This window comes from Aethalodelphis obliquidens, unplaced genomic scaffold, assembly GCF_003676395.1.
Source record: "Aethalodelphis obliquidens isolate GAN/ISIS:26980383/991018 unplaced genomic scaffold, ASM367639v1 scaffold48, whole genome shotgun sequence".
Classification (NCBI taxonomy): domain Eukaryota; kingdom Metazoa; phylum Chordata; class Mammalia; order Artiodactyla; family Delphinidae; genus Aethalodelphis; species Aethalodelphis obliquidens.
Genome location: NW_020837992.1, coordinates 7,062,926 through 7,079,160, shown reverse-complemented (window position 1 = coordinate 7,079,160; position 16,235 = coordinate 7,062,926). Strand labels below are relative to the sequence as shown.

The 16,235-nt window shown below is 45.1% G+C and overlaps 1 protein-coding gene across 1 annotated transcript in view; it reads right to left on the bottom strand.

Moving 5' to 3' along the window:
• HHAT (hedgehog acyltransferase) overlaps positions 1 to 16,235 on the bottom strand; it is a 364,318-nt gene that overhangs the window by 162,130 nt on the left and 185,953 nt on the right. Inside the window, exon 9 of the mRNA XM_027082906.1 lies at positions 602 to 637. Within this exon, the coding sequence (XP_026938707.1) occupies positions 602 to 637 (36 nt within the window). The remainder of the gene's footprint in view (positions 1 to 601; positions 638 to 16,235) is intronic.

The window sequence follows — 16,235 nt, the reverse complement described above, 5'->3', positions numbered from 1 at the left end:
AAAAAAAAAAAAAAAAAAAAAAAAAAAAAAAAAAAAAAAAAAAAAAAAGCTTAAATTCAACGGAGGGAAAATTGGTCAAGAGGGTTGTTTAATGTATGAATGCAAGCTGGCTCTCTTCACTTTTCTTTTTTTTATAAATTTATTTATTTACTTTATTATTTATTTTTGGCAGCGTTGGGTCTTCATTGCTGCGCACGGGCTTTCTCTAGTTGCGGCGAGCAGGGGCTACCCGCGGCATGTGGGATCTTCCCGGACCAGGGATCGAACCCATGTCCCCTGCATTGTCAGGCGGATTCTTAACCACTGAGCCACCAGGAAAGTCCCCTCTTCACTATTCTATTTGTCTTTCCAGTAGCCCAATAGTTGGGTAACTATCATTTCAGATACAAACCCCTTTAAAAATAAATTCCTTTGATTGTTTAAAAAGAATATTCTTGTGTGATTCTGGGAGGCACAAAAAACAGAGCTAGTGGTATTTTCTTGTCAAATATATGGTTGCCATTATTTATCAAGATATCTCACAAGGATTTTATTTTCATCTCAGTATTCCATAATAGACATGCTATTCCAATGATACCTAAAATAAAAACGATTGGCTTACCTAACTAAGAAATCATGCAGTCCAACGTCAAAATACCTGTTGAAGGGAGACAAAGACAAGCTTATCAATAGAAGATATTCACAGCAATGGTGAACTTGACCAAAAATATATCATTCACATTTGGAACATGGTGAATATATGGATTACTCCATGACAGTGGTTCTCGAAGCATGACCCCTGGAGCAACCACAGCAGCATTCCCAGGTCAAATTCTCAGTCCCCACCCTCACACACTGATTCAGAAATCCTGGGGATGAGGCCCAGTAATTAGCTTTAACAAGCCCGCCAGATGATTCTGATGCAGAACCACTGCTTCATGAGAGCAAAAGTATCTCAGCAAGCCTAAACTCTCTCTCACTCTCTCTCACTCTCTCTCACTCTCTCTCACTCTCTCTCTCTCTCTCTCTCTCTCTCTCTCGAAACAGAAGCCAGAAAAGTGAACTTCACCACTTTTCCAAAAGGGGAGTCATTTTATAGCACTAGTTGTCTCCGATGTTCATTTACTCAAAAATAAATGAAATTATGATTTAAAAGCATGAATCCACACTGGCCAGAGGGAAGAAGAGGGGTGGGGGAAGGTGAACTCTGTTCTTCCATCTCCTCCCGGCCATAGTCCCTGGAGCTTTTCGCAGGAGAGAACAACCCCCCCATATCCGGGTCCGCTCTAGCAGGGAAGGGAGAAGGCAGTTCCATGCACTCGCTGGTGAGCCTGCATTGTGCTTGGGCGTCACACAAGCATCCAGAAAATCCTGGGCGGTAGTGGACCCCTTCAGTCACAGCCTCCCTCTGACACCACCAGACTGGCTCAGTCCATATGAGTGGGACGGCCTTGGTTGCCCTAATGAGCACGCTTGTTCCCCCTAAACCTCTGCTCGCTTAACCGGTGTCCTTCTCTCACCTTTGGGTCTGGCCGTGAGTAAAGACTGGCCCGAGTCACGATGGTGCCGCCCACCAGGTATAATCACTACTCCTAACACCTGGATGGTGGTGGTTATGTGCCACCCACTGGACTGGCCCCCCCAGTTAGCAAGCAGCCTGGGGCAAGCCCGAGGGACTTCTGTCCCTACAGACAGTGAGCAGTGGACTCAGAAATTCCCCCTAGAGTGGGGTCCAACTGCCCAGGCAGGCCCTGACTGTCCCTAACATCCGGGTCCACCCTAGCCCTTCCCTGGAACATCTCAGCCTACTTGGCACCCCACCGTCCCTGACATATAGCAGGTGATTATAGATATTAAGATTCCTTGTGGGATACCTTTAAATGACAAGATTCTTTCATGCGCTCAAGCATCTGTTTATAGATTATAGACACAGGGTAGGTGAGAATAAACAAAGCCAAAATACGAGGTACCTCATTTATTATATCACTTACCTGAAATAGTTATATAATTCAGGGAAACTCAAAGTCAAGGTATTGTGCGTAAATTCCATCTACTCATAAGCCTCTGAGCAGAGCTCTAGAGGGAGATATACCTGCAGGGGTAGCTGATTTGTTTCAGCTGATTTTACATTGACCTGGATAAGGTCAATTCCTATACTCATATTTAACACAGATTTTTTAAAAAAAAGAAACAGAAACAGAAATGGTCCCTCCTCTCGACCAAAACCAAGGCTACATTGCTCAGCCACATAAGTAAAACCTTCATATGACAGACAGCAATTGTACGTTTGCCAGAACAGCAATATGGGCGGTAGAAGTATGTATGGATTAAAACAAAGATTTCAGTCTTTTCAATTACACCAGCAACAGACTCTGTTACAGGAATCAGAGGATGAAACAGACATGAAAGGAATCACAGAGACCCTCAGTGTAGAGGTGCAGTAGGGGAAGAAGACCCTCAAGCAATAATGAAAAACCTAATAATATTCATAGAAATTGTTATTCATTTAGCATCTAGAAGGTAGCAACTACTCTGTTCAGTACTCACACACGTACCTGGTTGCCGGCGAGGTAGGTACTGGCATCCCCATTTATCGGTGAAGGAACTAGAGTGCAGAGGCTAAGTAACTGGCACAGAGCTCACAGCTAGGAGAGGACAGAGCTGGGAGTCAAACTGAGCCCTGAACGCCACGAATTATGTGCTCCTCCCACTAAAAGTACAGGCTCTCACTGCCCCTCATTATTACTAATTGAAAATGGCTGTTGATTTTAAATCAGCGCTCCTTTCCACCTCCACCTGACCTCTGCTTCCCCCTGTTCCGGGCAAGCCCACGGTCTCTGCAGGCGCCACCTACCTCCTCGGGTCTTAGAGTCAGCCAGGCTCTGGAAAGCTGTGTCGATTCTCTGGGCTCCAGCTTCCCCACTGGGAAAAATGGAGACCCCTTACTCGTAGGGAGGTTATGAGAATTAAGTGAGAAAATAGAGATACGGGGCTTAGCACAGTGCTTGGTCCACCACGTGTACTCAATAAATAGTAGTCTCCTTTCCTCCAGTTTTTAAGAGTTGTTTTAATGGCAGCCCCATTCCTAATAACTCACCAGGAGAAGCAAGACACATTAAAAAGAAGGACATATGGGGCTTCCCTGGTGGCACAGTGGTTGAGAGTCCGCCAGCCGATGCAGGGGACACGGGTTCGTGCCCCGGTCCGGAAAGATCCCACATGCCGCGGAGCGGCTGGGCCCGTGAGCCATGGCCGCTGAGCCTGCGCGTCCGGAGCCTGTGCTCCGCAACGGGAGAGGCCACAACAGTGAGAGGCCCGCGTACCGCAAAAATAAATAAATAAATAAAAAGAAGGACATAAGTTGTCTTACAATGCAGCCCAGAAAGGGAGGCCATTTAATCCAGGGCACGGGCAGGGCCTGAGCCCTGGAGAAGGCGGCAGCAGGGCTGGAACTCTGAGGGGCGAGCACCAAGCTCAGGGCATAGGCAGGCGAGCCGGAGGATCAGTGTCCCACAAAGAGCCTTGAAGCTGAGTGCAGGGGTGAGGGCTAGGGTCACGGGGAGCCTCACCCTGCCTGCCCCGCTCCTGACCAGCATCTCATACTGGCACACCAATACACACCAGTGCACACCCAGCTTCACCTGTAGCTATGGCAGCCCTAAAAGTCAGGGTCTAAATGTACAGAAGTGAGGGGCTGTGACACAGGTTGTTTCAGACTGTTTCCTCTCATACACGTGTGACTGGTGGCGGATGGAATTTGAGGCAGGGACAAGCGGAGGACTTTCAGCATCCTTGTGACAGGAAAGCTGTCAAGAGAACAGTATAAAGAAGGGGTCCCCGACCTTTCTGGCACCAAGGATCAGTTTCGAGGAAGACAATTTTCCCACAGACCGGGGGGCAGGTGGGGGGGCAGAACGGTTCAGGCGGTAATGCGAGCGATGGGGAGCGATGGGGAGTGGCTGGCGAAGCTTTGCTCGCTCCCCAGCCGCTCACCTCCTGCTGTGCAGCCAGGCTCCTAACAGGCCGTGGGCTGCTACTGGCCCGAGGCCCAGGGATTGGGGACCCCTGCTATAAAGGGTTAACAATTACCTGGAAACAAGTAGAATGGAGATGGTCGAGGTGAGGGTGGGATGGGGATTTGCATCAGAAAACGTGACAGGAAAAATGTAAGAGGACAAAAACAGAACTATTTCATAGGTAAACATGTCTTACTCCTTTACGGCATTAATGCATCTGGTATTCATTCATTCGATAGATATTCCATCTGGGCCTTCTATGGGCCAGGCATTGGTCTAGCCCTGAGGATGCAGTGGAGGGTAACATAACAAGGCACCTACTTCTCACGGCACTCACATTCTAGGTGGAAGAGGTGAACAACAAATAAGCACTTACATACAGAAGATAACGTCAGAGGGCAGAGAATGCACACACAGTGACAGCACAGAGGGACAGGCCACACAGGCACTCTGGGAAGGCTTCTCTGAGGTGGTGACATTTGGGTTGAGATCTGTATGGTCAGAAAGAGCCAGCTATGCAAAGATCAGAGGATCTAGTGTTCCAGGCAGTAGGACATCCAGAGAAAGGGCCCAGGTTGGGAAGGAATGGGGCAGGTGAGAGATGGAGAAAGAAGGTCTGCGTGACTGGAGAATGGTGAGCGAGGGGAGACGGGGACAGCAGAGGTTGGGAGAGGGGGGCAGGGACCAGATCTGAAAGGACTGTGCATGCATGATAAGGAGTTTGGCTTTTAATTTAACATTGATAGGAACAGAGGAGTGGTATTTTTTCCTTTATTTAAATTTCATTCTTCCAGCGGTAGAGCTGTGGTATGCTTTGGTTTGCATATTAAAAAGAACACTCTGGGTGTCCTGAAGAGAATGGATGGTAAGAGAAGCCGGAGGGCAGGGAGACCACTTAAACAGCCATTGCAGTCCAGGTGAGAGATGATGGGGGCTCAGCCCCCAGATGGAAATACTGGAAACGAGAGAGGAGAGACAGGGACGGATTCCAACAGGATTTTGTGTGGAGTCAAAAAGACTTGTTGACAGACTCATGCAGGGTGGGGCAAATAAAGGGAAACATAACCTGCAAAATAGGTGTGAGTGCCTCTTATCACTCAATTTCAAACCAAGCAGCCTCAAAGTCTTGGCTTCTTAGGGAATTACCACCTCAATAATGCTTGGTGACCCACATGCCAATTAAGGGAATGAGAATGGCCTGGTGATTAGTTACACTTAAAAATGGCCCACCTGTTGGGAGAGCTATAAATCAGAGCAATATTTTTTCTGTTTTTTGTTGTATTAATTTATTGTGGTGAAGTATACATCACATAAAATTTACCATTTTAACCATTTTTAAGTGTATAGTTCAGCGGCATTAAGTACATTCACATTGTTGTAAAACTATCGCCACCATCCATCTCCAGAACTTCATCTTCCTCAGGTGACACCCTGGGTTTCCTCTATACAATGGAAAAGCTGATTTGGGCTCCTTCCAAAGGGTTCGGGGTGGGGTCTCACCTGTGGGGCTTTGTCTTTAATTTCAAAACACAAGCAAACCAGTGAACTCTAGAAATATGTTCTCCTTGGTTTTCCTGGATAGATGGAAAAGGTGCCTTAAGGGAGCTAGAGTAGGAAGAGAATACTATTTTTGTTTTTAGATTTGTATGCCAGGCACTGCTAGGCAATCTGTGCATTCTTTCTTTTAATCCTCGCAACCACCCTGCAAAATAGGCCCCTGTTTCATAAAGCTGCATGGCCTTATCCCCAGCCACCTAGCTGGCAAATTGCTGAGTCAAGACCTAGCTCAGAGCACCAGATGCCAAAGTCTGTTTTTCCCTTCATGCATTTAGCTACTGACCCATTTAACAAATATGTACCTTGTGCCTACAATGTGCCAGGTGGTGGGGATTCAGTAATGCATGGCACATAACCCCTCCCCCCCGCTTCAAGGAGAGCAGAGCCTAGTAAAGAGGTGGGAAAGTCAATAATAATTCAATACAGTGCGATCGATATCAAACACTGTCTCCCTCCGTGAACTGCAAACTCCTTAAGGGCAAGAACCAAAGGCAGTCACCAAGTAGATTCTCAGTAAGTATCTATTGGGTGAATCTGAGACAGGTTGGGACCTGGGACCCGGGACTGTTTGCTGCAACGCTTGTACCTGGACAAACGTCTCCTTGAGCAACAGAATACAAAGAAACTATAAGGGACTAAAAATAAATGCATGCATGCACACAGCTGGGGCAAATTATGAATAAGATACAAAAAGGCCAAAACCCAACGGCCACTTATGAGGTGCATGGAGCAAAAGCAGGGCACCGCGCACCATCCCCTCCCCCACACACACTCACAGAGCACCACAAGGGGTCACCCAAGCCACTCCTCCAGCCCAACCCACCGGTCCGCCCCAACCCTAACCCCATTTAAGGGACCAGCTGGCTCCTCCTCAGGCGCGAGCAAGGGAACCTGTTACTTGTGTTCGCCCCCTCGTGCTGCAGCAGGAGTCCAATAAAGCCTTGCCTGAATTTCTCGTCTGGCCTCTTATCAACTTCTATTGATTAAAGAGTCCAAGAACCCAGATGGGTAACAAATCAACATGCGACTGATGTGCTGTCAGAAGGCACCGACGCCCCCGCCTGCTCTGGCACTTAGCATAGTACACTGCAGATCGCAGATGCTCAAACGTAATCATTTAACACATCCATTACTACATGTGAATACATAACATTAATACCCACAGATAGAAATGCAGCTTCGCTCCTGAAATAAGATACCTACCAAACTATAGCACCATTATTCTGATCACCTTTTAAGAAAGGAATCTCTCACGGTTACCAGCTCACAGTAAACCAAGATATCCTTATGAGGAGACAAGCAGCAGCGGTCCTGTGCATATTATTCCCGGTTCCTTAAGGAAAATAAAGATGGGAAGTCTTCTGTGTGCATGTGTGACATGGACATTTTTGTTGTCTGAACATCACCTGATAGCAGCAACAGTTTGACAGAGGAGAGGGAAATTTGGAACAAGCTGCAGTATCCTAACAAGGCAGTGAATTTCCCATCACAAGACGAGTTCAAGCATGGGTTAAAAGGGTGTTTAGAGGAGACTGAACCATCAGACAGAAAACCAGAATGGATGAACTTAAAGCTGCCACCTAGCCTCAGGCTTCCGACTCCCTGTTTCAGTCCCTTTCAGGAAGCATCTCTAAGTATGAAGCCTCACTTCCATAGCAGTAGCTCGTGTCTGATAACCATGAGCAAATTAGTAGACTGTGCCTGGGCTAATGCTTCCATTGCAACCCTGACGGTTTATTTATTACAATTCTGACTGCTGTTCCTGTTGGGGCCTCACAGTGCATCAAAATTAGGGTTGTACCACCTGCCAGAGTGGTGTGCACTTACATTTACTCACAGAGCACAGAGAACCCCCTCTGAGAAAAGGAAGGGTCAGGCCAACACAGCATGTCCATGGCAGAACTCAGACCAGAGCCCACAGTTAGATCCAGGATCTGTTCTGCTCTGCCAGGCTGCCTGCCTTTTGGGGTCCTGGTCCTCTCTCCCAGGCTGATCTTGGCTGGTTGGGAGCTAGAGTTTAAAGAAAAAAAAAAAAAAAGCAATGAACTGTGGCCAGAAGCTGCAAATCTCATATAATCAGTGAGGTATGGTTTAGAACAGCGGTCTCCAACCTTTTTGGCACCAGGGACCGGTTTTGTGGAAGACAATTTTTCCACGGACCGGGGATGGGGTGGGGGATGGTTTCAGGATGATTCAAGCGCATTACATTTACTGTGCACTTTATTTCTATTGTTATTACCTTGTAATATATAATGAAATAATTACACAACTCACCATAATGCAGAATCAGTGGGAGCCCTGAGCTTGTTGTCACTTGCCACTCACTGATAGGGTTTTGTTTTTTTGTTTTGTTTTGTTTTGTTTTTGTTTTTGCGGTGTGCGGGCCTCTCACTGTTGTGGCCTCTCCCGTCGCGGAGCACAGGCTCCGGATGCGCAGGTCCAGCGGCCATGGCTCACGGGCCCAGCCACTCTGCGGCATGTGGGATCCTCCCGGACCGGAGCACGAACCCGTGTCCCCTGCATCGGCAGGCGGACTCTCAACCACTGCGCCACCAGGGAAGCCCACTGATAGGGTTTTGATATGAGTCTGCAAGCAACTGATTTATTATGGTCTCTGTGCAGTCAAACCTCTCTGCTGATGATAATCTGTATTTGCAGCTGTTCCCCAGTGCTAGCATCACCGCCTCAGCTCCCCCTCAGATCATCAGGCATTAGATTCTCATAAGGAACCTAGATCCCTGACATGCGCAGTTCACAGTAGGGTTCACGCTCCTATGAGAATCTAATGCCGCCGCTGATCTGACAGGAGGCGGAGCTCAGGCGGTGATGTGAGTGATGGGGAGCGGCTGTAAATACAGATGAAGCTTCACTCACTTGCCTGCTGCTCACCTCCTGCCGTGAGGCCCGGTTCCTAACAGGCCACAGACCGGTAGTGGTCCATGGCCCAGGGGTTGGGGACCCCTGTTTTAGAACCACTGTTGTTATGGCCACTTAGCATGACACATGTGGGGCAGTATTTGGTGAGGTACCATATTCAGATCTCAATCCTTGCCTCGCCTTCTTCAATGTACAATCCTCAGTTTTTCATCTCCAGACCTGTTTATCCCACGAGTGGGCTGCCAAGGTTTAGCTCTCACATTCCTACCTGGGAAGTTTGAAGACTGACTTAGAGGGCTGGAGGTCAAAACGAAATCAAATCACTAGGAGAATAAAGTTTACACCCAGACTCAAGAAGCCCTGATTAGTTCTGGTTGGGCTACCTAACTTAATTTCAAAGAGTGAAAAAGACCTTAAAGTTTATCGGCTCTAACCTCCTCACTTGGCAGTTTAGGAAAGAAAGGATAAGGAAGATGAAATAATTTGAAACACAACGAGCAGCAGAGCTGAGGCTTAACAGTCCAGGTCCCCTAGACCCCAGTTCTAATTTATTCAAAGTGTCACAATAGCACCCTCCTCTCGGCCTCAATCAGCGTCTTTATTTTCTGAGAATGCTCAGGACATAATATTGTTACTTAGAACAGGCTTCCTGTTGACATCATATAATAACCGACATCAGGTCACACCATCTCCATCACCACCTGTAAAAGTCCGTGTATAGAGTCTGCAGCATGCCATTCCCTCACTTTCTTATGCTTTTCCACAGTCTGGTCCAGTCTGGATCTAACCTGCCTAGCAATTTGAGATTAGAGCCTGCACGGTCACGAACAGAAAGTGATGTGGGGAAAACAGGGAAAAGTGAAAGTGAAGTTAGGCCAGTCAGATCCCAGTTGGCAGCCAAAACATGTTTGGTGAAATACAGTTTGACGGGAAGGTAGAAAATGAGAATTGTAGCCCTGGGAGGACAAATTTTCAAAAACAAACATAGTGAAAGCTAGTGCCAGGTTTTCACATGACAGCTCTTCACTTCATCAGACAAGTGTGTCTGCCATCAGATTATCAGGGAGCAAATTCTGAGAAAATAACCCCAAAGCCTAGAGATCTGGACATCTCATACTGTTGGAGAAAGACAAGAAGAGAAGGCACAGTGCCAGGCATAAGTGGCTCGGGAGTGAAGAGCTATCCTAAACTACAGTGGAAACCACATCCCATGTTTCCTTATGTGGAATTAGAAATTCAAGGTCTGCTCTCTGGCTCTCCCACTTCATAGTATTTGATCTCAGGCAAAAAAATGTCCCAGTTTCCTTCACTGTGGCATGGAGATGATGATACCTACAGTGCCAAAAAGGAATAAATGTAGTGGGTACAAGTGCATTCTACAAATGTTCGAGATTATTTTCTCTCCTCCTCAGTCTTTATTATGTTCCTAAAAACTCTTCTCCAAACTGCACTAGTGCTACTTATATTCATTCATTTATCCCACAAATATTTATGGAGCCCCTTCCAAATGTCATGCACTGCAATAGATGCTTAGAATACAACAGTGAACAAGAAAGCTAAGTTCCCACGCTTGTGTACATTCTAGAAACAGGTCCTTTATCCAATGTGTGACTTGAAAATATATTCTCGCAGTCTGTAGCTTGTCTTTTTATTTTCTTAAAATTGTCTTTTGAAGTGCAAAAATTTTGAATTTTTAAATGTCCAACTTATCAACTTTTCTTTTATGGATCATGCTTTCAGTGTCATGGCTAAGACATCTTTGCCTAACCCACAGTCTTGAAGATGTTTCTCCTATGTTTTCTTCTAAAAGCTTTAAGTTTTGCTCTTATATTTAAGTCGCTGAGCTATTTGAAGTTAACTTTTGTGCATGGTGATCTAAGTTCGTCTTGCTTTTCATTTCTTCATGTAAAACTATCCACTAGACATACTGGCCAACATGAAAGGTCACTGGCAGCTTGGACCAGTGCAGTCTCACTGAGTGGCTGAAATGGAAGCCAGGCCAGAGTGAAGAGTGAACGGGAAGGAGAGGAAGCAGGGACAGTGGGTATAAATAACTCTCAGGTTGGGTATACAGTGTGGTCCTAAAGGGGAGAAGGGAGGGTCGTAGCTTCAGAAGGATGAGAGGTATTTTTTTTTGTTCATCTAGGGGGAAGTTTTCCATTGTGCCAAGGGATGGGTGCAGAAGCCAGCAGAATTAGTAGAGGGAGGTCTTTTAACAGAGTATGAGACAAAGTCATCCGTTGAGAGAAAAATGGATAAGAGTTATGTGGTAGACATTTGCTGCTTCTGTTTGCTTGCTTGTTTATTTTGGGGGAAGTCTGACATCCTTCTGGGGACCTCCCTCTCACCCACTATGTCCAGTTCTAGCGAGACAGTCAGTTCCTGTTTCTGCCTTCCTGAGGAGGATAGGAAAGACACCGAGGCTAAGCCAATGGGATTCTTGTTCTCAGGATTATATTTCAAATGTAGAGATAGTAAGGAAGAAAAAAAAAAGAATTAAGGCTGATCCACCCCAGATGTTGCACTTTGATATGTCCATAACACTTTTCTGATGTGGCTACAACAAATTCTACTAAAGAAGCAATTCTCTGCTTCTTTGTTCTATTCTATTCCTAATGCACAAGTCCTTGTCCATTTAAATAATAATAATGTCTCAACAGAGCTTTACATTTACAAAGCACTGTCACAAACGTTCTTAACAAACTGTAAGGAAAATTAGGGCACGTATATTATGCCCATTTGCTAGCTAAGGAAGCCAATGCAGGGTGCCTAACAGGGACTGGCCCATAGGCTCAATAAATATGTGAATGAATGAATAAATGCATGAATGAAGGTTAAATGATTTGCCTACAATCATATAGTTAATAAGGAACCCAACTTCAACTTGCACTCAGATCTCCTCATTAAAAATTCAGGGCTTTAGGACATGGAAGCAACGTAAGTGCCCATCAACAGATGAATGGATAAAGAAGATGTGGCACATATATACAATGGAATATTACTCAGCCATAAAAAGGAACGAAACTGAGTTATTTGTAGTGAGGTGGATGGACCTAGAGACTGTCATACAGAGTGAAGTAAGTCAGAAAGAGAAAAACAAATACCGTATGCTAACACATATATATGGAATCTAAAAAAAAAAAGAAAGAAAGAAAATGGTCAGAAAAACCTAGGGGCAAGATGAGAAAAAAAAATTCAGGGCTTTTAAAGTGACATATATTATAAATCAAATGAGATATGCTTATCAAAAGATTGTGTTTGTAATTTCTGGACTAGGAAAGATTTTTTTTTTTTATTCTTAAGAAGAATACACTGGGTTTGGACGCCTGAAACATAGTAATAGGGGATATTAATTGCTGAGGTAGGACTATGGTAGAGGGGGTCCCCTCACATTAATAAAATTAAAGCACCTACTGATGGGATGGACAGGGTCTTGTAAAAAATCAAACAAACTGGGCTTCCCTGGTGGCGCAGTGGTTGAGAGTCCGCCTGCCGATGCAGGGGACACGGGTTCGTGCCCCGGTCTGGGAGGATCCCACATGCCGCGGAGCGGCTGGGCCCGTGAGCCATGGCCGCTGAGCCTGCGTGTCCGGAGCCTGTGCTCCGCAATGGGAGAGGCCACAACAGTGAGAGGCCCGCGTACCACAAAAAAAAAAAAAAAAAAATCAAACCAACCAAAAGACCCCCCAAAAAACAAACACAGTGTCCAGCTGCTCACGAAACAGGTATTAACATTATATCAGCAGGGGAGGCATTCAGTAAGGGCTTCCCAGAGGAGGTAATGTTCTAGCTGGGGTTTGTAGGATAAATAGAAGTTGGCCCATCTGGGGTGGGAAGTGCCATCTAGGCAGCATGTCAATTCCACGGTGCTTAGGCTCCTCCCCCTGGAAGCCAGTTACTAGGACCCCCACAGAACATCACTATGGGCTGGAATCTAAAATATTGCTGAGTAGGAAGAGAGCTGGCTCCAGAGCCATAGGAGATGGTGATAGATGTACTCTTCTCTCTCCCAAGCAGCACTTGCAGTGATGATGCCCAGAAGGTAACCAGAAGCAACAAGATAAAAGGAGAGAAAACATACCCCCATGGAATTGCTGATACGGCCCTGCTGATCTTTGTGCCCAGGTTGCCCTTGACAACCTGACTACCGAATTATCTCCAAATAGAAAATGAGAACATCTGATCTTCGCCTTTCATTCCCCCATCAGGGAAGATATATAGAGACATGGGCCTCAGCTTCTGTTTATAAAGTAAACTGGACCCAAGATACTCAGTGTTTCGGGAACCTCGACAAAGTAGGTCAGGCCTCAGAAGGTTGGGATTGGGAACTAGGCAATTAAACAAGTCAATACTTATCCCCCAAATGCCACCAAAACACAGGAATTCAACACAGAGCAAATGTTAACACAGTCTTAAAAGTTGAAAAGTCTTCCCTGTACATGTATATTTACAATCAGTCATCTGATTAAAATCCTGTTCCACCATACAGCATTTCTCTCGTGCATACAACATTACCATGAGTGATCCCTCATGCCATGTGCCTCATGAAGCTGTTCATTATGGTCTGAAGAATTGCATCACATGATCATCAATGATCCAGTTTCACTCCTTGGGACAGTCAAACATTTGGTTCTGCCACTATTAATAATCTAAGGCCAATAGGTTTGAAAAGACAGAAATAAGGCTCAAGTATGTTTAACTGGGGTGAGGGACACAGGTTCTTCCTCTTTTTTATACTGAAACAAAAGATTCATTACCATAATTGGAATTTCAAAAAACATGAAATATATATATTATATATATCATTATATATAAAAATGATACTTGATAATACTTAATACTTAATACTTAATTTATTATTAATACTTAATAATAAATTTGATATTAGTGTCAATTCTCACTAATTTGTACCCTTTCCCTCTTCAGTTTTATTTTCATACTAATTATATATGGGAGCCTTGATAAGAATGCCTCTTTGCTATTTATTCCCTACTTGACTGTCCAAGATGTAAGCAGAGTCCCAGGGTTTTAAAACAATGGGTCTCCAAGTCTTTGAGGCCTCTGCTATGCTAATTACTAGCAAAATTTCTTAGTCTCTCCTTTGGCATCTCTTTTACCTAGATGGCTCCAGCTAATCAAGGTGAATATGACTATCTTTCCTTCTGTAACTTTCTATCAAATTCTCTTTATTGAAATTCAGAAGAAAAAAATAGAAGAGGTTACAAAGCAACCTTTGTCAAAGGGAAAATAACTCACATTGCAATAAAGCAGATACAGGTATAGGGAATGGGGAGCAGGGAGCAGAGGGGCACAGATGAGGATGGAACTTTGCAGGGCTGTATCACGGTGCAAGACCTGAGGCTTAAAGCAGCGTGACACAGATGGTCTTACGCAAACCAGACAGGACATACTGCATGGGACTGATCAGCCCAGCACAGCCAGCGAGGAAGAATCAAGAGACAGCAAGGCAGAGAGCTAATACACACAAAATCTCTTGACTTTTCACAAACCATCATGCAGACATTTGCTTTTGATTTTCATAGTTATAATGCCAAAGCCAGGTCAGTGGGCCAAGCCTACGTCAGCCTCATTAGTGGTCCTTTGTTCCGTGTTCTGGATGTAACCAAGCAGGATCCTATGGGGCCTTCCAGGGACAGCCCTCCCCTCGTATCCTCTGCTTTCGCTCCCCTCTGAAGTACCTAGATAACAGTATCTGATGCACGTTTCCTGAGTTATTTTACAGATGCAGAAAGACCCCAGCAAATGAAGTTAACTACTTGATGACCATGAGCACATAGTCTCCAGGCCTACTAGAGCCTAAAGGTGGATAGTGTTAACCCCTGTGACACCACCCTGTTACCTAACCATCAACCAATCAGAGAATTGGACACGAGTTGATCACATGACCTAGAAATACCCTCCCTCACCTTGCCTTTAAAAATGCTTTGCTGAAACCCATCGCGGAGTTTGGTCTTTTCGAGCATTAGCTTTCCAGGACTCCTTGTCTGGCGCCTTACAATACGCGCTGCACTTTCCTTCACCACAACCCAATGTCAGTAGATTGGCTTTACTGCGCATGGGGGGAGAGTACCCAAGTTTGGTTCAGTAACATGGATAGAGAGGAAGGCATCTCATACAGCTGACGGATGATGCTGCCTGGTCTACAAGGACTGTGGCCTTCAGGGATGTACACAGCTTTGAACCTCAAGACACCTTCAGTTCTTTAGCTCAGCAGTCCTCGACCTGCTCACTCACACTGTCAGTGGGCCACGTCTGCGTTATGAAAATTAAGCCCTTCTCCCATTGAATGTTACCGAAAATGAGATAGGCTTCAAAGGAAAAAAAGATCTCACTTCAAGAAAGACAAATGATATTGTAAATAGTCTTCAACATTTTAAAGTTCACATATTTCAGGGAAAATTAAATTTTACTACACTTAATAGAAACACTGAGAAAAAGTAGCATCATATGCATATTGTACCACAAACCTTGTTCTTCTAAACATAAATCCATTCAACAGAAAAAAGAATTTTCTTCCTCCCTTCAACAAATATGTGTCTAGTCCCTGCCTTGGGCCAGTTACTGGCAGGTGCTGAGGGCAGTGTCTGCTTGTAAGAGTTTACTGGTTAGGGAGGTAACTAATACACAAATAAAAAATACAGTAAGCCCAGATTGCTAGGAGAGCTCCTCTTTGAGAACCAAATGGGCCTCTGTCCCTGGGAGCCTGCTGAGAATAACAGTCCTCCTCTGATCCTCCCCTGCAACTTGTGATGGAGAAAAGCCCTCAGTCACAAGATCTCAACAAGTCAGAAAAAACCTATGGTTGCAGGGCTGAGAAGCAGTATGAGCATTTTGAAGCACAAACAGTAAACAGCAAACCACAAGGCTTCTTGTAAAACAGCTGCTTTCCAATCAATTGGTAGCACTCCTTTTACCCCTAAGAAACTACTCCATTTTGAAACTCCCACAGTTTTAAGTTAAAAGCCAAGGGCCAGGAGGGCTTCCCTGGTGGCGCAGTGGTTGAGAGTCCGCCTGCTGATGCAGGAGACACGGGTTCGTGCCCCGGTCTGGGAGGATCCCACATGCCGCGGAGCGGCTGGGCCCGTGAGCCATGGCCACTGAGCCTGCGCGTCCGGAGCCTGTGCTCCGCAGCGGGAGAGGCCACAACAGTGAGAGGCCCGCGTTTCCGCCAAAAAAAAAAAAAAAGCCAATGGCCATATTTTTTTACTTAGTGTTGTGCTTTCCACTGGTCTCCTAACTGTTTAACTAGAGACTTCCTAGCCTGTTTAGAGTCTCTTAGTGCTTCAAAGATCATTTGTTCTTTTTCAGTCACTTAGCATTTTTTAAAAAATCGGCTAGGAAAGCTAAAACAGGTTTGCTTTTCACAGCAGGGTATATTAAGCTATATTAAAAGTCACAGCTATAAATATTCTATAAGAGTCCTTTAAATAGGGCACATTGTTATGTATGTAATAAGTCTTCTTCACAAAACATAAAAGTTTAATTATAAACCTACATCTTTATCTACAGGTAAACCCCTTTATCTACAGGTAAAATTTCCCACAAGCTCATTACTCAGACCACACCCACAGGCCAATAAGCAAACAGAAAAAAAAAAAAAAAGCAGAAAGTATAATTAGTATCACAAACCCAGATATCATATTCCACAAGATACATGAAACAAGTCACACAGTTGGCATAAAATATGGCCACAGATTTGAAGTGAGAACCCACAAACAGCAGATGTGTTGGCAGATGACCAGATGGGTAAGTGATGCAGCACTACAGAAATCAGATGGGGGACTA